At 28.9% G+C, this 24,092-nt stretch overlaps 1 protein-coding gene across 1 annotated transcript; it reads left to right on the forward strand.

Annotated features, from left to right (window-relative positions):
- Window positions 1–12,798: 12,798 nt before the first annotated feature.
- On the forward strand, window positions 12,799–23,187 carry LOC132720685 (neuronal acetylcholine receptor subunit beta-3-like; the record flags this gene model as incomplete). The annotated part of the gene is made up of 6 exons (XM_060704868.1): window positions 12,799–12,829; window positions 13,326–13,492; window positions 20,318–20,362; window positions 20,844–20,953; window positions 22,240–22,375; window positions 23,062–23,187. Coding segments are annotated over exons 1-6 (615 nt in total), but the record flags the coding sequence as incomplete, so codon positions are not given.
- Between the last annotated feature and the right edge of the window lie 905 nt (window positions 23,188–24,092).

Below are 24,092 nucleotides of genomic sequence, written 5' to 3' on the forward strand. Positions count from 1 at the left end.
AAAAAGAACGGTTTGCAGTAAAAAAGGGTCATATTTTATTGCCGCGTCTATAGTGTAACGCTAGCATTAGCGCGCTTTAAGCTTTGTTTGTATATAACGAAAAGGACGTAACGTAACACAGCGTAAGAAGAACACGTTTAAGTTATCGTTACACTATTGGTGCGTAAACGAAAACACTTTTAACTGTTTTCCGTTATCGTGAAAGATATTTGATATCTAGAATGTCATAATAAAGTTAATATTAAATTTTTTGAACTCGTTTAAAAAACAATGTTATTCTTGCCAAGGGGAAACTTAATATGATTTTATTGAACTCATTCAGTTTATTTATGTCTAGTATTGAGCCTGCCGTCACCCAATATCCATTATGAACCGTCTTCAAATATAACTCTTAAATGAATAATTTTCAAACAGAAGTGAACGTTTTAGATCGACTAAAGAAATAAGTAAAATCCACTATTGAATGTCAATGATGTACTTCTTCACTTTAGAGACAAAAAGCCTGAATGAGTGCCATCAAAAGAAATTTTCTCATCATAAGATAAAAGCCGTCTTTATTCAAATATCATAAGTACACTTATTATGTGTACGGCCGGCTTATGGCGCCATCAGGATTTTTAAAAGATACTATCCACTGAAACAAAGGGTAGTGAATTTATGACAGAGCACAGTCAATATTGAAATTTTTCAAGATAAATTTCTATATAATATCTTGATCGTTATCTGTGGTGTGTGTTTTTTGTTTTGTTTTGTTGTTGTTTTAGTAGGGGAAGTTTTGCTCATTTGTATCGGGTTAAAATAGCTGTGTTCAAATTATAAATAATCAAACAGTAAATAGATAATCGCAATCATTTACAGACGGTCTTGGCTAATTATTGTGGAAAATATGTCACTATAAACATTTGATTTGTCAAACATTTAAACTTCATATTAAGGAATTAAGAAGTGTGATAATTCTAAATGGTTTAGCATCTTACTTCAGTTTGTCTTGAAAGAGCTATCCAGTCTATCCAGTCTTAATCGACCTTAGTATGCAAAGCATGAATATACAACAAATAGGTTATGTTTATAAATAATAAACCGTTGAAAAAATCCCGTCAAATATATAAATATGAATGCAAGAATAGCATTGAAGTCAAATTCAAAAATAAGTCAAATAAGTCATTGAATGAATGACACTTCTTTTGATATGTCTTACTAAAATTTGAAAAAAAAAAAGAAATTCGTAATGATATATCATCGCGTTTTACATTTAGATAAAATTTTGTTACTCCGTGTATAAGAGGAATGCGTTATTTGGCATGCAGTGGTAAAATTTTGAAACAATAAAAACTCCCCAGATGTGTTTATATGGCGATTGTCATGGAACACTCAATGTGCCAATGTAAATATCAACAAATGGAAAGCAACACATTTTCCCAAAGTGAAATAATGCATGTGCCCTAAATAAGAACATAATGGGCAAAACTATATAAAATGGTATTTTGAAAGAAATCAAATGTTATAAAGCCTGCATATCGCAGATAAAAGACTCATTTAAAAAGCAGGCAACGTATCTGGGGTTAAAATACATTATTCAAGTAAGGAATTCTGTAACCACCAAAGTTGGGTGAAAGAAAACAACAACAACAAACAAATAGAAAGAACTTAAAGTATCACGAACAGAACAATAATTTCGTGTTGAACGATCTACAGAATATCTTCACAAAGGCCTTAATTTCTTACATTATGCTATGAAAATTTTCGCTTTTAACAACTATAGACTATACTCCATATAAGACTTGTAATTTATTTTTCTTAACATCAAAGTACTGTCATACTGCTTGCTTTTTAAATTAATTACCTTGAAAATATTTATATTCATTTAATATAAGTTTTACAAATAAATAGAAAAATAAGAAAGAAAAAGAAAGAACCCCTTAATAACTACGCCTTGAATAAACCAACTTTTTCAGAACACCAAGAACTAAAATTAATAAAGAAAGAACTTAGCCTTTATAAAAACATCTTGAGTTATCTGAATACTTATCATTCAAATATTTCTGGTTCACGCAAATATAACAATTATATAAATTGATTCTTCCCTCTAAGGGACACATAAAGGATATTTATCAAATTGTTATTATTGTGGAAATATAATTTAAGAAATATTAGAACTATTGTGTGATCTTTATTGCCGAAGTTAATCATTTCCCCACGCGTTGTTTCATTTTTAATTTGTAAAATAGCATTATGAAACACTTTTCCATCATATTTATTCTACAATTACTGAAAATCAAAGAAAATTTCCGACAGAGACTACATGATCTTCAAAAACTAATTGCATTATGTACAAGTAAGTTTTGTTTCTTACACTTTTAATATTGTTCATTTTTCTAGTAATCTGATTTTAAGAGAGGTTTTAATTCACTTTTATAAAATAATCACGTATGTTTATTCTGAGAAATACTACTACCAGGTAACAGCAATAAAACAATCGAGAAAGGAGACAAATTACATTATATTTATGAAATTACATGAAAAATCATTTAATAAGATTCAAACACATATACAAGAAAGAATACATTCTGATTACAACAACGTCTCAGTTTAGGCTACCATTTGATATCTTACAAATATGCTTTAGTTATAACATGATCTCAATGTTGTTGCTGCGAATCAAATTGTTTTCAAATTATTCGTGTCAGAACTTTTCATAAAGGTAATGAAGATTATCTATATTACTAATTGTATTTTAGCCATTGATATATGGATAACACTTCATCAAATGTTGATGAAAATTAAGTTCATTTTGTATTAATTGAACACATACTTAATTAGAACACTTAGTTTGATATTGTAATAAATGAATATCATATACTTGCAGATATATAAAGACGGTAATTAGAATTGTATACATATATAACATTGACGATTAAGAATCAATCCTCTCAATAAAAAGCAAATTTCATGAAAACTATATTATCTAATTGATACTTAACTTAAATTTGTTTCCTGTGCAGAATTATATCGAAGACGGAGAATCCTGTCTCGAACATTTTGTCTCAAAAGCGTCTATTTGAAACGAATAATTGAGTTTTCAAATAACAATCATGCGGATTGTCTGCCTTATTAAGTTTACATTTCTATTTCAGTAGTCCGTATATGGTAATTTCTGTGATAGATGATTGGTTTATTTTTCACGATCGTAAAAAATATAGAAATATAATTAATCAACGGTCTTGAAAAAGTGTACTGAATCGTAAATGTTTCGGCTTGTGTTGAAATAAAAAAAAATAATACAATGCAAATCTGCAACAATATATTTGCATGTATATCTGTATTTGAAAAATACACTCAACAAAAGTAGTTTGAGCATTAACATCATGGCAGTATGTCACATTCAGATTTTTTACTAAGTTTACATGTAGCCAAAATGGTCTATTAGCAAAATATACAGAAATGTACATAAATGATATTGTAATGCAAGTTAGAAACTCTGGTCAAGCAAAATTTCGTATGTATTAAACTCAATATGTTCTAGCAAACAATCTAGATAGTAAAAATGTTATATAATTTTAGAACTTGTTAACATTGATCCGAAGCTGTTTATCTATTTAATATGTTATATAAGATTTCCTACTTTTTATTGTTGAAAAAGATGTGTCATTTTTAAACTGTGAATATGGGAGTGAATTTTACGCGCATACATTTATTCAAGATGAAGAAAATTTAAAAAGCAATTATCCAACATTTCAAGATTCATGTTCATAGATAATTTCTACAATTAACTTATTTCATATTAAAAACAAATTACTCTTAATATAATCGTACCATGGTGATTGAAAATTCAGGCAATATGCAAAGTGGAAACGTGGCACTCGGATGGTTATATTTTCTAATATTCTAATATTCTAGAAATACTTGTTGAAACTATCTGGAAAAGAAAAAAAGTTATGAAAAGCGAATTTATAATGCTCAACATTAAGGTTTTTAATCTTTAACTGAATATGATTCTCATAATATTATACACCTTACTGACTTTGGTAATATTGTGTAGATAGATAATAAGAACTAAGTTGAATCTTATAATTATTTCCAAAGACTATATGGTAACTATATTGATTCTTATGATCCATGTAATATGCACTTACTGCTGCAACATCCCGTACAAATTCCGTTACCTTCAGAAAAAATGCTACAATATGTATTTCTTTAACTTGCTTGTTTCAAGAAACAAACTTTAGAATTAATAGATTAATTAATGCCTGTATATAGTACACAATAATCATTCTTTGGTACAAAATGTATATTCTTGCATGACAGATATGATAATAATACGTCAGTAGCAAAATAAGAAATTATCATTAAATACATAAGAAAATTCAAATTTAAATTAGATGAAGTTTTTTATAAAAGACATTTAATATACATAAGAAATTTAAATGAAATGAAGTTTAAGTGTTGCTTTTCCCTTAGAAAGCAAATGATAATTTTATCTTGTAACACAAAATCCTACCCTTTAATATGATAATATCTTTAATTGTCACTTTACAATTGTATAAACTCGATTAATTGAAATGCATATTTATGAACATGTTTTGCTAATAAGAAGACACTTTACACTATTTTATCTACGTTTGCATACATAACTGTCTTATTCTATATCAGATCAATATGCTAGTTAAATAGCATAGCATACGTTATTTAGAAATAATCTATAGATTATCTTCGCTAGTTCATTTAAAAGACTGGTTTCTGCAAATCAAATAATGCTAGATATAGTTTGAACTATAAAAATAGTAAATATATCACCCTTCTTTACAAGAAACAACATTTATCAGAAATAAATTTAATTTTGCTTCCATGTTTGTATCTGTTATTAGACACGTAAATCGTCGGGGTCCAATAAAACAGTCATACTTTATCAATTTCTTGGAGAATTTATCATCAATTTGGGTTCCATATCACATTTTGTCTAGTTATATATCCTGGAGTATGTTTCACAGATTAATACTTTATTATTTTCTATTAACATGGCTTTCATTGATTGATTTTATGGTGTACAAGAAAAACAATTATAACAACAACAAAATCAAACAAACAAAAAAATCAACAACATATAATAGGAAAATATTATCGTCATCGACATATTCCTTTTAAAGTCAAGCAATTATGTGAATTTGAATATAAAGTGTATCGTTCGTTTTTCTCGACTTTAACACTTCAAGGGAATTGGTCGTATAAATGGTTGAAAAATTAATGTCAGTGATATGACAGCTTTTTAAATTGCTTTTCAAAATATACAGTCATGATTAGAATAGCATCTTAAAAACTAATCAATGTTGAATAATGACCTTTTTTAAACAAAAAGATGAATAAATGACAAGATAATCTAGGTATTCCAGAAAGGGTCACTTTTCTTCTCATGATCGTTAAATCGAAATAGAGTCTTTATTTCAAAAGACTTTCCTTTAATAGAAGCTTTTATTTATAACATCGAGAAGTATCTTGCAAACACCATAAGAGAATCATAAACACATAGATGTGTATATTTAGTATGATAATGTATATCTAAGAAAATGAATGTAACGCAATGATATTTCAATCAAGTGTCAAGTCTCTTGTTTTAGAATAACAAAACGGTTATTACCGTACAGAATTAATCTATATCGTTCTTGAAACTTCTATATAATTAGATGTTTAATCATGTTCCTTTTCTTTTCGCTCTATTTTCAAATGTCAATGATGTAAATAATCTATAAAATTACACTGCTTTGTTTTGATTGTGATACTCGAATGTACCATTGATAAACTGACAAAATATAACTTCACATCAAGTTTTACCTAAATCATAACGCTTATAAAAATATCCATTCTGTAGAATTGTGTTCCAGTTCAGACATTCGGTTCCACATATTCTGAGCAAAACTTATAAGATAAGCAAGACAATACGACAGATAAATGCATACGTTTTTTTTTTGTTTTCTTGTTTAATGGGCTTTCACCGTCACACAGACACATTCTAGGTCATATGGCGACGTTCCAGCTTTACTAGTGGAGGAAGACCTCAGGTGCCCATCCGTGCATTATTTCGCATAGCGTTTTAACACGAGGCATGATCAATGAAAAGAAACGTAAACATATATATCAATACTAATTTTTATAACTCCGATCAAAATATAAAAACACACTTTAAACATTTCTTATGTATGATTTTAAAATGAATGCCGGTATCGTACATTACGACGTTTAGTAGTAAAAGTACTGATATAAACACATTGTTCAATCTTGATCTGTGTCACTGATCTAGCCTTTGTTAACGTTTCATTTCAAGAAATGATTGGTTTTGACGGGCTTTGAGGATAGTATGAGAAATGAAGAACGTTCTTTTCATAACCCATTCTGATCGTTGATTAAAAGCTTTTTTTGTCAGCATAACTTCGACAAACGTCTGGAGCTCTTTGGTATCTTTATCGTCTGCCTGCCACAAACACTTAGTGTATAAGCAAGCAGAAATGTATTGTTGTGTAAGGTTTCTCTGGATTTGAAAGATATAAATCATAACATTAAAATCGATGTTTAATCTGATGTGTTCTCATTAACATACATCATTTTTCAAGATAAAACAAAACAGTGGTATGTTTATATATATCGAAATAAAAATTGTTTTAGCCATTGTAGTAGTGTCATTGTGTACACACATGTTATCAATGCTAACATTGTCAAACACAACTAATGTTTATTTAGTTGAATAACGTATCAAACAACAGACACTTGCATAGTGATGTGATAAGGAATATAAAGTTAAAAAAGAAAAATGAAATGTTTTAATAGTAATGTACGTTCAAATGTTAATAATGTAACGATCAGAAAGTACATACCAGCATGAATTCCAGTCCAAAAGCTTCTATTCTGTCAATATTTATTTTCAATTTCCTCCTAAATGGCGAATCGTTTGTCAAGATTGAAAGATGAACATGTGCGTTTAAGATTTTTACCGTATGAAAAGCGTTTAAATAACTGTAAAAAATATATATTTATGTCGCATATTGCGTTTTCTTAACATTTCTCTCCATATGTGATTGCTTTTGACGGATTTTAGGAATAGCTTTGGAGAGAATGGAAGTGTCTTTCACGAGGCTGTCAGATCGTTGATTAAAATATTGTATTGAATGCCTTTCCTCGACAAATGAAATTGTATTTCAAAAGCAACGCCAAGGGATCTTTGATTATAGCATTATAACATACCATAATATCCTTTATTTTATAATTCTATCAAATCGATGGATTGAAATAGATATATTTGAGCATATTTTGCTGATAAGAAGACATTTTGTAATATTTGTATCTACGTTTGCTTACGTTACTGTCTTATTCTATATCAGAACAATATGCTCGTTCAATAGCATATCAAACGTTTTTGTAAAATTTATTTATTAGTGATCTTTGCTTGTTCATTTAACAAGACTGGCAACTGTTAATGAGACAAGCTATTGTAAAATATATAAAAATGGTAAATTTATCACTCTTTCTAACAATAAACAACGTTTATCAGAAATATATTTAAGTTCGCTTCCATGTTTGTCTCTGTTATTAGACACGTAAATCGTCGGTGTCCAATAAAGCAGTCATACTATATAAATTTCCTTGGAACTTTATCATTATTTTGGGATCCATGGCACATTGTTTCTAGTTAGTATGTTTTAGGCATTAATACTTTTATAACCTTCTATTTACATGACGTTTATGCATTGACTTAATGGGGTAGATGAAAAGAAAAACATATACGAGTACTATTAATGGAAAATAGCAAGTAAAAAAGAATTAAAAAGAATTTCTTCCTTATCTGATAATTATTTTTTAAATAAAACTCATCTGTGGATTTGAATATAACCTGTATTTATGCCCCTTGTGGCCGAGGGGTTGCCTTCCATGTTTGGTGCATAAGAATTGCAGCCACAATTAGTCAATGAGCAATTGTAAAAGGTGACTAAACGTGGGTTCGGATTATTAAAGTCTATGCATCAGCTCAAGCAAAATAGGTCGTTTTGACCCTTGGGGTTAGGCAAAATCTCCCTTCCTATTTCGGTGCCATATGACCTTAACTGTGTTACTGCACTTTCAAACATTCCAAACAAACAGCTACGTGTATTTACCGGTATTTATTTAAATGTTTTTCTCTGTTTTAATGATTTTGTTTTTATTAGATTCCAAAACTGATAAAATATATATAACTTACTGACTTTAAGTCATATGTGAATTTTATGTAAAATATGATGAACATCATCAATAAGGACAAGTGGCGTTCAATGAACGCAACCCACACATGATCCAGCTACAAGGATCAGCGGCAAGGAGCCAAGCAGCAATCAGGACAATGCACAAGGCAAATCACAGACCGGAAAATCACATTCATAATAAATAAAAGAAAATCATAGTAATCGAAAAGGAAATTAAATACTTTAATGTAAATATGCGAAATAATAAACTTTTAAAAATTGTTTATGGATTTTCTAATTAACTTAAACATCTTTATTTAAGGCGAAAATAAATAGTGTTAATAGAAAGAGTATTTATTGAAATTCTATAATTCCTAAAATACGAATATCAGTCCTGTTAATCGTGTCTTTATTCTATCTGACAATATATAACGAAAAATACATAGATGTGTTATTTGGCATTACTTATTATACTAGACTACATGTATGGAAACACATAATAATACAATGTTGTGCTTAATGGTGTGTATCATGTATATAATATTTTAAATTCTATTTGAAGAAAGCTATTAATGCAAAAAGACATTATACAACAGCTCTATTTCAGTTATTTGAAAAATTTCAGGGTTAAATTTCACAGCTGTTGTAAATCAAGATGTGATCGTCAGAACTTTATATCATCTAAACTGCTTTATATCATGCAAACGTTGTATCTTTACCAAATCAGATTAAAGAGAAATGATTTTTCAATATACTTTCATAACACCAAGCTACACATGAATGAAAGATCGAATCATTACAATTTCAAGTTAATCAGATTTTAAACAATTTACATCTACAAATACGTTCAAGTCTATGAACAGCATGTGTTTGGCTTTGCAAACACTCTGTTACCCTTGAATAATAAATATAAAATAACGCACGCTGTTTAATTTGTACATTAAATTGTCTGTCTACACAACACTATGACCAGCCTGTTCTCTTACATTATTTTTTTAATTTTGATATTCATATTTATGTTATCAACCAATATTGCAACATATTGCAATTACCAAAATGTTATTTAAGTAAATTTCCAAATGATAAAGAATGAAATACGCAAAAATAATTGTATTTCTATAATATAACTATAAAAAATGAGAAAAACAGGAACAATTAATAAACGGTCTGTTGAGTGAAAGAACAATTTACTTTTGGCCTTTTAGGGAAGTTGGTAAAACGAAGCGTTGATAACAATAATTTGTGTTTTTATCGCACTCACGGGATGTTCTATCGCACAATTCTTACCCTTCATCTAACAATTAAATGCCATTTAATCTAAGCAAAAAAGTCATAATCCTTTTGTCCGAATCATATACATGTGTATTGTATTTTATCATTTCCGTTGTAGGATTAAATACATCAGCGGGTGTCATGCTCTATTTAAATTTCTTTATTCAAGCGGTTGTTTGTATTCCTGATTCCTTGGGATTTATAATTATAATAATGAATTGAGTGTATATGATTGAACAGCTCATTACCTATTCGCTTATTAATATACTAATTAAAATCTCGTCTCGATGTTCACTTATTTGCTTTATTTCAATATACATGTATATCATAGAATATCCATTTTACAGAAAGGTACTTGAGGTCTTCATCTAACAATAAAGCCAGAATGTCGTTATATTTTCTTTACAGTATTAATGCAACTAAACATGCATCAAAACAAACACATTTAGAAGAGATTGAGTAGTTGAACTTTTTTATAATTTATCGGGAGCAAGATAACAATACTTTCACATTCACATATATCGTTATGGAATCAAATTAAAGAGAGTAACCTCTTTCAACCTAAGAGTTTTGCAATTATGATTACAAAACACGTTATGTGCAGAAACACATCCATTAAGTTGTTATCAGTAATCTGAATCTGATGTATGCTTTTAAGAACTGGATAAGACTGTGGTAATACTGTGTAGTTCAATCCCGCTCAACTTTTACTGAATATCATTAGTAAGTAATACAATCTGTTTCACGTTTCACACATTTCGAATATTATCAAATTACTGTTCTTGCATGTTCAAATATTCTTTTTTATAATTCCAATTTTATAAATCAAGCTTCGTGTTTATTCCCAGACCCCAAATAATCCTTATCAATTATCTAGTTTATGTTTAACTAGTTACGTTTTCATTTTTTAAATAATAAATATTAATATAAGATCATTATTGTTCTTCGTCTAGTCTCGTATTAATTTTCAGAGTCGAAGACTTCCGTAATAAATCATTCTAAAGAAATGTTCTATCTAAATGTAATAAACAAAAAAATAATGGCGGCATGAAACAAAGAGGTCATTAACATTAAACAGCAATTACAGTTTTTTTGGACTTTTTACTGGAAGTGCCTTAACCAATATTTGTTTGAAGAGGCCGTGTACTCTGCCCTTACATTCCATTATTGTACTCAATAATTATATCATAATGAATACGAAACGTTAAGCAAAATAAATCAAGGTCACTGTTGTTTATTCAATTACATTTTTTTCCTTAATTAAGTGTCATCAAATCCTGTTTTATTTTGTTTGGTTTGGCTTTCAGACTTAAGGCTTTGAGCAAGGTAGTATAAATAGGAATCTTTTGCATTCAGCTTTTTTTTAAATAATTTTTCTCGTAAACTAAAGATAACAAAAGAACGTCGCCATATTTCTTAACAGAATGTCAAACTTTAACATGACATGTTGCTTCAAGACACATATAAACACAATGATGTAATTTTATATATCTTGCAACACTTAAAGCTTTATCAATTAATTATTTATGCCAAACACCTGTTTATGAACTTAAAAATCATTTACTGTGTGATTATCTATACGCTTTATTACAGATTTTGTTAGTACCAAGTTAATACCAAACGATTTTGTTTCTGCACTCAGAAATTTAAGTAGTGCTGCAGTTTACAGTTTCTTTCAAAACGGAACTGTCAATAAAAATCATAATTTTGTCTGTGAACTGCCAATCATTCTACTATGACTTCTACCATGTTCCAACAAATTTTCTCTAAAATATCATGATGGCGCAAATAGCGGGACTTACATAAAATGAGCGTACTTACTGCATTAGAATAATGAAGGTTTTCATATTATGTTCAGCATATTAATGTTGATAATAGTTATCCAGGGATCTTGTAACAGTACAGAAGATAACAAACATTAAAATCAACATATATGGTGTTTTGTTTATTCCACCAACTTACCACAGGGTCATCTAATTAGGAAAGAAAAGAGAGTAAACTGTGTTAAAAATAATGAATAACTTTATGCGTAACAACATTTAATCATACAACAATCATGTTTTCAAATGATTTGTTATTCAATATTTTACATCCTTCGCATCAATAGATGATGATAAAATTGTTACTCAAGATTAATTTCATGCAGATTAAATACAATGTACTGAAAGATTTGTATAATGATAAAAATCTATACATTACTCGGATCAACACTTAGCTGGAAAATGGAGCATAAAAATAATTCAAAGTTAACGATATACAGTACAACTTCTACAGAGAAACACCCTATGAGTGACACAGATTTTTGTTGCTGTTAAGAGATGTTGCTTTTACAATGGTTATACTGTATTCTGGTCACTAAATTAAATGATTTGAAACATGTAATGATTTACAATGTCATACGACTAATAAAAGAATCTTTGTTCTTTGCAAAGACATACGTTGCATACGTATAAAATGCAGTTGTTGAGTACAAATTCAAAGACAGTATGAAACAAACAAAATGTTTTGATAGAATTATCGAAAAGTAACAGAAATGTATTAAGTGAGACGCAAATAAGTGTTTCAAAAGATAAATGCATAACTAAATACATTTATAATTAATTAATTAATTAACGAAATTTCAGCAGATGATTATGAAATAAAATTACTTAAAAGTGGTATCTGTATCTCCCACATGATATGAGATATACATGTCTATTATGTATAATTTACAATAGCATCGTTATACATTTTTAATTCACTGTATCGAAACCAGAGGCAGCAACAAACATTTTGTTTTCTAAATTAAAAAAATTGTTTTTTATTTTCGAATTTTCAAAACAGCGTACTAATTTGCCATGGTAACCAACAGCTTAATTCTAATAAAATATCCGTGTTATAACATGAGGCAGTCATTTACTATATATAATTATATTACTTAATCAAAGATCAATTTTGTTTCCACTATACGGAATGTTGATTAAAAGAATATATGTGTTTTCTATTATAACTATGTAACTATAAACCCTTCCAGTCTGATGATGTTTACTTGTCTGACGTAGCAAGTTACACACTAAGAACTTTCCACCACAAAGGTAACTGCATATAACAAAAAATCTCAGGGAAATCGTGACACGGCAAAAGTTACAGATATTAGTATTTTTCCCGATACCGACTGCTGCCGTTCCATCAAGATTTGTTACAGGCGGTTACGCATTTAATTCAATTTCTCTGTAAATACGAAACGTTTTTCAGAATGGGAGTTAATAAAATATGCATGTGGATGTGTTTTGTGCACATTTTATCGGATTTTAAATCAAAAGCTGATTCTAAAGGGAATAATAATATGACGAAAACAGTAACGGATAGTGAGGACAGTAAGTATCACCTTCAAAATTACTTAATTTTTAACTTTAATTGTACTTTTTTGTCTTAGACTTATTTATTTAATATATTCTACATATGTATTGTACTACAGAAATATTTCAATTACAATGATGCGTTAAGTTTTTTTTTTTTAATTCTTTCACAAATTAATTTCAAACTACGAAAAGCGCAAAAAAGAGCATAGATAAAATTTGAAATTAAGTTAATAATGAAATAGTCCGATATTAAAAGAAAGCCGTTTTGTTTTAAAAAGACCACGCACGCATATTTGTCATGTAAAAACAAATTTTACTTAAATACACTGTACTATAAATATTCTTAAGAATTAAATTTGAAGAGTCCATTCAAAGCTGATTGAATTTATAATGGTCGTTTCAAAATTTCAAAATTTATTCATTTTCATGCCCTTCTACTCTATATTCAATATCACATCTAAGCGTTCATATTATAAATATTTCGTTTATAATTGAAGCTTTATTGTTTCAGAAAATTCGTTAACAAGTAGATTTCGGACTATAAGTAATATATCAAGTGAACAACGATTAATGACAGATTTGCTATGGAAGTACGAAAACTCCGTGCGACCAATTTACAACTCTTCCAAAGCAGTCGCGGTTGGTCTAGGGCTTACATTAACACAGATTCTTGACTTGGTAAGTTGGAATTAGTTCGTTTAAATGCGTGTTTTCTTAACTGATTTGTTATAATTGATCCCAATAAAAATGTTTCTAGAAAAAAAATAATAAAATATATTTGTAACTCAAATTACTGTTTCAATGAAAACAAAACTGAACACTTACAATTCTTTTAAAGAAAATGCTTTCTCATTTGATGAATTGAATCTGATCTTGAAAACATGTTTTGCTAGAAATAACAATAAAATATATTTATAATTTAAATGACTGATTTGTTAAAACATTACACTAAATTTTTTTAACAAAAATATATTTAGTAAAACTGATCTGAAATTAACAGTCAAATTGATTTTTGTTAACTTTCTAAAAAATTAGCAAAAAAGAGGAAAGTCTATTAGAATATTGTAATTATTTTCACACTGTATTCGGTATTGATTTCTACAGCGTTGTTATTATCATAACTATCAATATCTCTTCAAACTGAGTTTCCTTCTCAAACTATACAAGCATACCATTTAAAATAACAAAACGATTTGAACAGAAAGAGACGTGAACTACCGTGTTTTTTTATTATTGAAAAAGACAATACAGAAATTGCTTAAATAAAACTCATATTAAGGCCAATGTTATAGCTTTACACATTCCGGTTTGTTTAAACATTAAAGTGAATTTGTCTACATGTGGCATATTTTCCATAAGTATTTAAGAGATATTGATAAAAGCGGTAAAAATGTACCATTTGTATAATATCAAGAAATATATCTGGAAACAAAATGTTGATAAAGTTCTAAAGTGATTTATTATATACATACATGAATAATAAAAATATTGTCTTCTAGAATTCTTTATCATCTGCTTTATATTGGTATGTCATACTGGATCATGTATATAGCATTTACCTATAACATTAATAATTCTTTTGTAGATTGTTTTTCACCTGTAAGACTTAGTACTATCAACATAATTTCTATAGTATTAGACACCTACCATTAAAGACTAACTTACTTTAAGACACAAGATCACTGAACGCACCGCAACTTCTTTTTCCAGAAATATCAAAATTTAGATATGAGTAAAAGTCTTAAACTATTTTAGGTACAGATTGAGGTAAATATTCTAAATTTCCATTAATAAATAATATTGATTTGATCAGTTGCACATGTGACATAAAATCATGAAATAATTACAAAAAGGATGTTGCTTGTAAGAGTGAGATACGCAATCCGATATAAGATACTAATACAAAACAGATAATAAATTGTTGTAGAACCGAAAAAAAAATGTAATTCGTCATATAAATGTTCATAATTAAGCACTTGGTAAACTTTGTTTTCAAGACGATTTTTACCTATGTCAAAATAATAATTTTATTTTAATTTATGTTGTGTTTTATAAATATTTAAAGTGGTTGAAAATGAGTCCAATATAGACCATACCTCTTTAATCAATAAAGATCACAACTATCTGTGTTAAACATTTGCTACGGGCAATTTATGAACTCTGATCATATTGCATCAAATCTTTTTCTTGCCGTATTTTATCAATCAACTATTTTCGCAATATCTTAAACGTTAAAACAAATTTATGGAATATATTAACGTTACTGTTGAAATAATTGTATTCATGCGAGGGATTTTCGTGCTATAGATATAGATCAGAAAGCTTAAGATAACAAGCAAGCTCGTGAAAGTGCTCTAAATTATAATGCCCAATTTTTTTCTATTGTTGAAATTCTTTCTTACCTTAAATCTATTCAATTTGTCTGTTTTGTTAACATAATTTGTATCTGAATAGATGACATGCAATGTTCTAAAAAATCAAGATATTTGCAAAGCTTCTCTAATCTAGTAAAGCAAAATAATTTACATCAACTTCTTGGACGCATTTGATTTCTTTTTCATGGTTATAACACACACTGCTATTTGACCTCGGGATAGAGTATCTTTTGCCTCCAGTTAATATTTGCATAAACGTTAAATCCCGTACATTACAGCCAGTATACTTATTGTAGTCCGGCATTGACGTGGATTTTAAGTAATCCTTCAGACGGGTTGGTCATAATTGGAAACTGCTTCATTTGCATATTATCAGAAGTCAGCAATCAACTTCAATATAATCCGGAATGGTTCAGATGATGAATAAGACTGATGAAAAGAGTAAAAACCATTCTCTTATTGTTGTACGTGAGACTTTCGTTCTGGTGGTTTATTGCGTATTATTACTATATTCGTTAACTTAGGTTGAAATATTTTCGTTTCTAAACTTGCATTATTTCGCTTTGACGACAAGGTTAATTCATTACCATGTTATGAAATTCCGCTTTTAATCAGTATTTATTTTTAAAAAAAATGACAAAAAAACACAAAATACAACCGTCCACCCCCCCCCCCCTAAAAAATAATAAAGACACAATAAAAACACAAAACAACAACAATAAAACAAGCAAAATCCGCATTTCAAAGCGTAGAACTCATGACATTATATCAGACATTGTAAGAACAAACACAATTTAAGGCTTTTTCATTAGTATGAACTATTATTATTGATTATAAAAGATGATCGAAATCGGTAAACACTTTGTTGTGTTGCTTTTGTGTATGCCAAATTCACAGATCGGGTTCTTGAAAAAAGATAAATTATGTGTTTTTACCAAACGCAAAAAGAAATACCTTTTGGTATTAATATTCCGTAAAAATGTTTTATGTGTATTCTGTGATGCAAAACACCTAATATATCGTAGAAAAAAATCTCCATTAACTTAATATTTATTTAGCAATCCACGATTTTATTTGACATGGCGGGAATCGAAATACTTTATTGTTTTATATTCAACTTGGTGAATGTTTATACAGGTACATTGCTTGTAAAATATCAGATCATTGGCCACTGCTGTTTTACCAGAACAACTATTTTTATTATGTAAAAGGAACTTAAAATTAAAAGCGTAAAAAACTCTTTTATCTCTGTCGAGCAAAGAAGCAAACTTGATACAACTTTTCTCTGTATTTGCAAAAAAATATTTATTTATTATCATTTCTTCATATTTTCTTGTGCAAGTGATCCTGTTGTACGATCGTCAAGTTTTATATTTAAATGTTTGGTAACTCAGTTGTTCTTCCTGTAAAATCCATAACAAGACAATAAATGATAATTTGACGTTGGGTAGGCAATACCATGCTATTTCAAAATTCTGTTGTATAAGATACACTTATTTCAAAATGGAGTGCTAAAAACTTTGTTTCAGCGTGTGTACTGCTATATCCCATCATTAATGTTAAATTTATTCCTTTGAACGTATTTTTTCAAATTTAGTGTATTTCCAAAAGTGGGTTAAGTAAAGTCTTGAAATTCTCTATACTACCATAATTATCACGAAGACATAAAATAATAATATTATATTTTTAACATTTTTTATTGTTGTAACAAAAATTTGTGGTTTTCTTAGTATATTTCTTTTTTTTGTCACTTCACACCTGTCTGTCTTGTAGTGACCAATACAAACTTTCTTCATTTGCTTAAATCTGTGTCATTTCTTTCGACGCCTGTTCATATTTCAACGTTAATTATATTGGTTTTCGTGGTGATTTCTTTACGAATTTTATTATTTATAAAGCGTTCAGGAACGCAGTTCATAAAATCTGGAGATGAATTTGTGTTCGGAGATCAATAAATCGTTGTAGAACGTATTTGCAAATCAAAATAACTTGTTACTTAAAATAAATTTAACTCCCGAGACATAAATCGGGGAAAAAAGTCAGTTATTCGAAAAGACTCTTTTTCAGAATAATTGGAAAAGTAAATAAAATCAAACAAAATATTGTACTTTTTTATTAATATGTTTTTTATTAAAGTAAAAGACTGAGTTCGATGCATTTCAGGTAGCTGATTTTTTTGTATCTAAATCAATAACAATTAAGCTGACCAACACAAATATATTCATACAAATCAATATGACATTATATATAAAAGGGTAACATCTATAATGACCCTACTTTTAGTCAACCAGCATGAACATAAAACTCTGCTGCATTTCTTTCTTGTATAACTGATGACAGAGTAATTGCTCTGCGATAAATGGGTGTACAAACACCTTTTTCAATACAATGATTTCTATGCATTGATGACAGTAAAACTGATTTGAAACGTCCAGTTATTTTTATTTTACTTTCCGGCATGTACGTTGCAACCAATGTCTGTCGGTAATCTACAAATATTTGTCAGTAAGGTTTCTGTTCTCTGTCCTCTTACTGACAAAAGCCTTATTTGCATATCATCGAAACACTGCAAGACCTTGTTAAGAAATAAATGTGAGTTTTATAAGTGTTTCTCGACCGACACATACAATTGTAGTCAAACGTCATGTTTTTCTTGTAGATTTTTGTTTACTTATATAAAATGATCTAAGTCTTACATTTAAAGCTGCAAGCCTTCAGATGAGCCAAAATATTCCAAGAACAATCAAACTTGAGACAAATATTGTAACATTGTAAAAAAGTATAAAGATGCCTTGCTGAATTATTTAATTTGCATGTAATGTGCGATTAGTGTATTTATCCGATTTTGCATATAATTTTGGTAATTTATGTGCATTTCTAGTGCCGTATGCATTATGTAAATTACTTTCTTTGTGTACTTTATAATATTTTCCATGAATGAAAAATATTATGAACATGGACGCATACTGGAGGCATGATGGTAGTTTTCGGTCAATAAGTACAACAAAATCAAAGAAAAAGAAAAAAGAACACACTGGATTATGACTGTGTATCATCTAGTACGAAAATGAAATTCCGCGTTTACTCTCATTGTATTAAATAAATTGTACAACTTTATATTTTACTTGCACAAAATAAACCAATATAATGGGGATTATAACCTCTTTGGGACGCATATTACTTCAGTCCATTCTGAATTCAATCAAAATATTAAACTAATCAAAAGAAATAGTAACTGTCACAATATTTCAGAATAGTGTTTGCATGTACATTAATACAAAATTGAAATCAATTTTGCTCAAAATGAACTGTCTTAAGAACCCATATTCATGTTTCTAGCCAAAAGCATCGTGTGTTGAAAAATAGAAATTAATTGAATTTCACAATTTTAGAGTTTCCTTTAGTAAAATATTAAAAACGTTAGTCAAGAGTAATTTACGAAATGACACGCGATATTCAACACAGCGTCATTTTACCATTTTTTTCTCATAATAAGAATAAGAACCGGCTTTATTGGCCTATTTATATTTCTCATATTAAAAAGCATTATAATTTCATTAAAATTATTTTTATAAGCATGTTTTATATAAGCTTTAGATAAAAGTATTTGAAAATAGCCTGAAAAGTGGTTTGAAGTCCATAACCTTAACCACTCGGGAACATGTGTAATTATCTTTAGAAAACTCTGAAGAAAAAAAAAATATACTGAATAAAGTCATGCTTGTATTCGGAATTTAACCATGCTAGCAAAATAAGTATTCAATTTCAGTGATAAACAGAATAAATATATGCGTTCGTAGGTAAAGACATAATGATTATAAAACGGATGTGTCTATATAAAACACTATTTATTTGAGAAAGAATTAATTTCCTTCCTGTTATTAAACACATTGATCGTCGTGGTCCAATAAAAGTGTTTAATAGAGATCAATTTATGTGTCAGATTTGTATCATAAATTTGGCGTGTACATCATTAAGCTTGCGTGGTATATTTCGCTCACCCACCCCGGTCAACATAATTTCAATGATTTTACTCGACACATTGTTTGTTACCTAGATGCAAAGCAATTCGTTTAAAGACAGTAGATGATAACTTTAAACTGGAACTGATATAAAAACAAATTATAGCTTCAAAAGATTTTATGATATCGCTAAAGCCGGTGCTAGAGAGCGTGAGGGATGTTACACATTTCCATTAGCCCTCATAAATAGATTCGTTCAAACCGAAACTGAAATTTCCATTTAACTTTCTTGCTAGATCTCCTATTTCGTAGATTTTATTTTACAAAAAATCGTTCCAATAACTTACATATTTAAACGTCACAAACACTTTATAACTCTAACACGGCTACTTTTCCTTACAAAAATGTCGATAGCTCTTGACGAAGAGGAAGAAAGCCAACCACCATTAAATTTGACAATTTTGACTGAATCTGACTAGTGCTTTTATTCAGCAGTGAAATGTGATCCCGATGTTATCATTATTCCGTGTACGGTGAATGGCACATATACAGTCAAACAATTTTTTAGTACCATGTTATGAAGCTTCAACTACATGAATCATAAAGTCTATCAAAGCAAGTTCTGAAATTGCTGTTGAAAGAGGAAAACATGACAGGAGAGGTTAACAAGTGAGAGCAAGGCTCACTGTTAACAGCCTCAAGCAATACACAGCTACAAAGGCCTTCCTACCAGTTATGTACCAAGATAGATACAATCAATACTAAAAACATAAATAATCAAATAAAACAAAGGTGTTTAAAATAGAGAACAATAGAATCTCTTAAGAAACAAAATTGAAAAAAGGTTTCAGGATTGGTTTGATTCAGCTTTTGAATGAACGAAAATGGAAAGCCCAAGTTACTTCCACATCCCTAGTACCGACTTTAGCAGAATTCAACATTTAAACACGAAAATGATGAAGCTTTGAATTTAGAAACATCTGCATGAGTCGTGTTGAAAGAGACATTTAGATACAAATATAAATGTTAAATGCTGTGTTAACAAATCGAAAATAGGTTTAAACTGATTGCCACTAATGAACATAAAAATGTTACATCATATAAACATAAAGATGTAAGAATAATTCATCAAATCAACATTGTATCATATCAACATGTATTTTCAGGACGAGAAAAACCAAGTGTTGACCACAAATGTTTGGATGGAAGTGGTAGGTGTGATTTTATACCATTTTTTATAGAACATTATACTTGACGATATATGTATATTATTATAAGAGTTCATATTTCGATTAAAAATAATTAAGACAAGGGCTGGGTGTATCCAAATGAGATACATTTACAGATTCATTACATATTTTGTCAAAAAATGTAAATATGTCATCGTTTATAAACCTTTAAAGTCTGAAGATTAATAAAAATACAAGTAATGATACAAATACCAATGCAATCACACACTATGGTAACAAAACCCATTTTTGATTGTCTTGAAAAAATCTAACTTACCTTAGTTCAGAAACTTTAGAAATCAAGGATATTTCAGGTTAATGAATTGAGTCACTATGTATTTCGTCATGATAATAATATTGAATGAAATATATTGAAATGTATGGATATATTATCTTAATTAATTGCATCAATTTCACAATTAAAATCAAAATCTATATCAAATAATGTTTTAAACTTTGCAAGGAATGGAAAGATGAAAAATTGATTTGGGATCGCCGCGATTATGATGGAACAGACAATATTCGTATACCATGTCGACGGCTGTGGCTGCCTGATATCGTGCTCTATAACAGGTAAAATGATTTTTCTGGTCCTTCGGGATCATTGATTCTGGCACCTTTTAACTGTTGAAAATAGAGTACCTCTCAAGCAGGTGCTAGTGGGCGTGATGTTGCACTTATTCATTGTCCTTCATGTGCAGACTCAATTAAAAGTTTGTCATTGCTGTTATTAATGCTTTCGAAGGACCACCCTTCTTCCAGATTTTTGAAAAATAATAACTAATCAAACGTTTAATTATGAACTAATGAACATTGAATATTAATTTGTCAAATATGTTTATATTCAGTACCTTCTGCAGTAAATTTGGAAGCAGACGCTGGACTACATTTGTTAAAATCAAATATCAATATGAAAGTCTGTTTGTGGTCGCAATCGTTCATTACACCAGAGCGCAACTTTGCTAAACCTTTTTTGCAAAGAAAGTGAGAAAATTTCAAATTGAAAAAAAAAAACAAAAAAAAAAACACAAAACAACAAGTTGTTAATTTGCTTATGATAAATAAAATCACTTTGTAAAGGATCGACAAAATAAAGCAAAAGCCTTACTCATGCCAGTTTACACATAGCTTCTGTCATTGCCCTGTACTTGTATTTTTAAAGGAGCTCCGTTGAGGCCGGAAAAACCATACATCATAACCCAAAATTATTTTTTTTCTCATCAAGTGCAGCACTAAAAATAGAACAATCTGCAAGTATTATAGAATGAATTTAAAAATCGATCCTCATTGCAATTTGTTTCCTAATTGAGTGAAAAACGTTGCAATTCTTTTGATTTTCAATTTTGTTGTGTTGGAATTTCTTAAGGGATTCTGTGTTTTACTTTTTATTTGTGGGTCATGTTTAGAAATGATTATAATGGGAAAACGAGCTGATGGATTTGTCTGAAAAATTGCACACATGCTATATGCTCAGACCTAATGAACTGGTATAAAAACATTGGAACAATATTTTCAGTTATCTGCTTTAACTTTCATGACATGGTATAGTCCTGTCATGTCAAAACAAAAAAGAATCAGTGGAGTCCCTTTCATGTGGGTAAAAAGCAAAGGTATAATAATAATAATAATAATAATAATAATAATAATAATAATAATAATAATAAATAAATAAATAATAATAACATTATTAATTATTATTATTATTATTATTATTATTTATTAATAACATAATATTATTATTTTTTATTATTATTATTATTATTATTATTATTATTATTATTATTATTAATAATAACAATAATAAAGCAACATCAAAAAACAGTGTTCATAGTTTTGCATATTATGACATCTCATTTTAGTGTTGACGACTACACTTCCGGTTACATGTCCAGTCTTGCTATGGTGTATGATAATGGACGTGTGTTCTGGGGTCCAGTTGTCAGATTCCGAAGCTCGTGCAAGATTGACATTACTTTTTTCCCTTTCGACGATCAGGTAAAAATTGTTCAGGATAAGCAAAATTCTTTATGAACCAAATGAAAGCTATAAAAAGATAAACTGAATGCTTCCAGAGGAGCCAAAATATTCCCAAAAATCAAACTTTATAAAAAAGGACTGAAATCTTAAGGGAAGTAAAAACATTCACGATAATAGTAATACTTTCCATATTATGTACGATTTATGATCGACTTTTCAATATTTTCACCATATTGCGTAACTAATGCAGTCCCATATTTTGACCTTTTATTTGCTATATTTACATGGTTTGTTTGTAAGTGCTGTTTTAAATTTGAAAAAAAAAAATAACTTCACAATATTGTACTTTTTTTAAATACTTTCAAAATTTTTCTGAAAATAAGCAAGAATCTGGAGGCATGCTGCTTTAAAATATATGCTTTTTTTAAATAAGCGAATGTTAAGATATTATATGTATTTTACGTCATTGCCTTTTAAACGGCCAATTATATTTCAAAAATGTACTTTGTAACAAAGAAAAGAAAAACATGTATAAAATTCTTATTTTGATAGTTGTATTTCAGAAATAATGCCTCCCATATTTTATACTTGATCTTTTACTTGTTTCGTTTCTTTGAACATTGTAACCTGTTGCATCACTATAATGTATGATGCAAACATGGACCCTTCAGAAGATAACATTAATAAAAACATATTATATTTAGGTATGCCATTTAAAGCTTGGTTCTTGGGCATATAACGGTTTCCAAGTGAACGTCATTAATCGATCAGAGACGGTTGATTTATCAAACTACGTAGATAATGGAGAGTGGAAATTGATTGGCTTAAAGGTACGCAAGGTGTAGGTACTAGATAGATTTCTAATTTGGAAACGAATTTATGCATCAGATTGCAAGTATTTGATATACCATATGGAAAATATCTCAAATAATAATAATAAGTCAATAGTGTACTTTGTATAACGATAAGTGTTACGAAAACTAGGGCAGAAAGCAAAACGAACTTAATTGCGATATCATCCCAAAAGTCGATTTTGATAGGCACTTTAAAGTTCGTAATTTAGCCATTTAAAGTTCACAATCAATTAAAGAGTGCACTACTTAACGCAATTCTATTCTATTAAATTGCGATATATGATTCCTTTTTGTAGATGATAAGATATCATAAAGTAAATGTTTATGTCAATATCTGTTTTTTTAAATATTATTTGGGTTTTAAAATAAGATTGATTTATCGTACTATTATCTAAATTACTTTCTAAAACCCCGTAAGGTTGTAACCTTTCCAAACTATATATTTACCTCATTATAGACATACATAAAGAATAGTTAGTCTGTATGCGACTTTTTTACCTTTTGATGATTGCTGTAATCACCATGAAAATGAAAAACAGGCATTAATTAAGATTCGATAATCGTCTATCTGAGGCATTAAAATAGCGCAACCGGAAATGTTTGAGAAATGATACGCCCAATTACTTAATGTCGTCTGCTGTACTGTTATTGATTTGGCGTTGTAATTTATCTTCTGCGGAAATGTATGTCTATTTTATCTTAGAGACTGATTTTTACATTTAATGTTTGTGTCTGATCAACAACTACAATTATTTTAATATCACAGAAGGAAAATAAAATGATTTTAACGACACTGCTTATGGTGTCGAAATGTTACAACTATATAATAACACAGTCTGATATTATGAGTATTTTTTATTGTACATACGTCAGTTTATTGC

This window comes from Ruditapes philippinarum, unplaced genomic scaffold (genome assembly GCF_026571515.1).
Source record: "Ruditapes philippinarum isolate M1 unplaced genomic scaffold, ASM2657151v2 ctg4159_1_1_1_1, whole genome shotgun sequence".
Classification (NCBI taxonomy): Eukaryota; Metazoa; Mollusca; class Bivalvia; order Venerida; family Veneridae; genus Ruditapes; species Ruditapes philippinarum.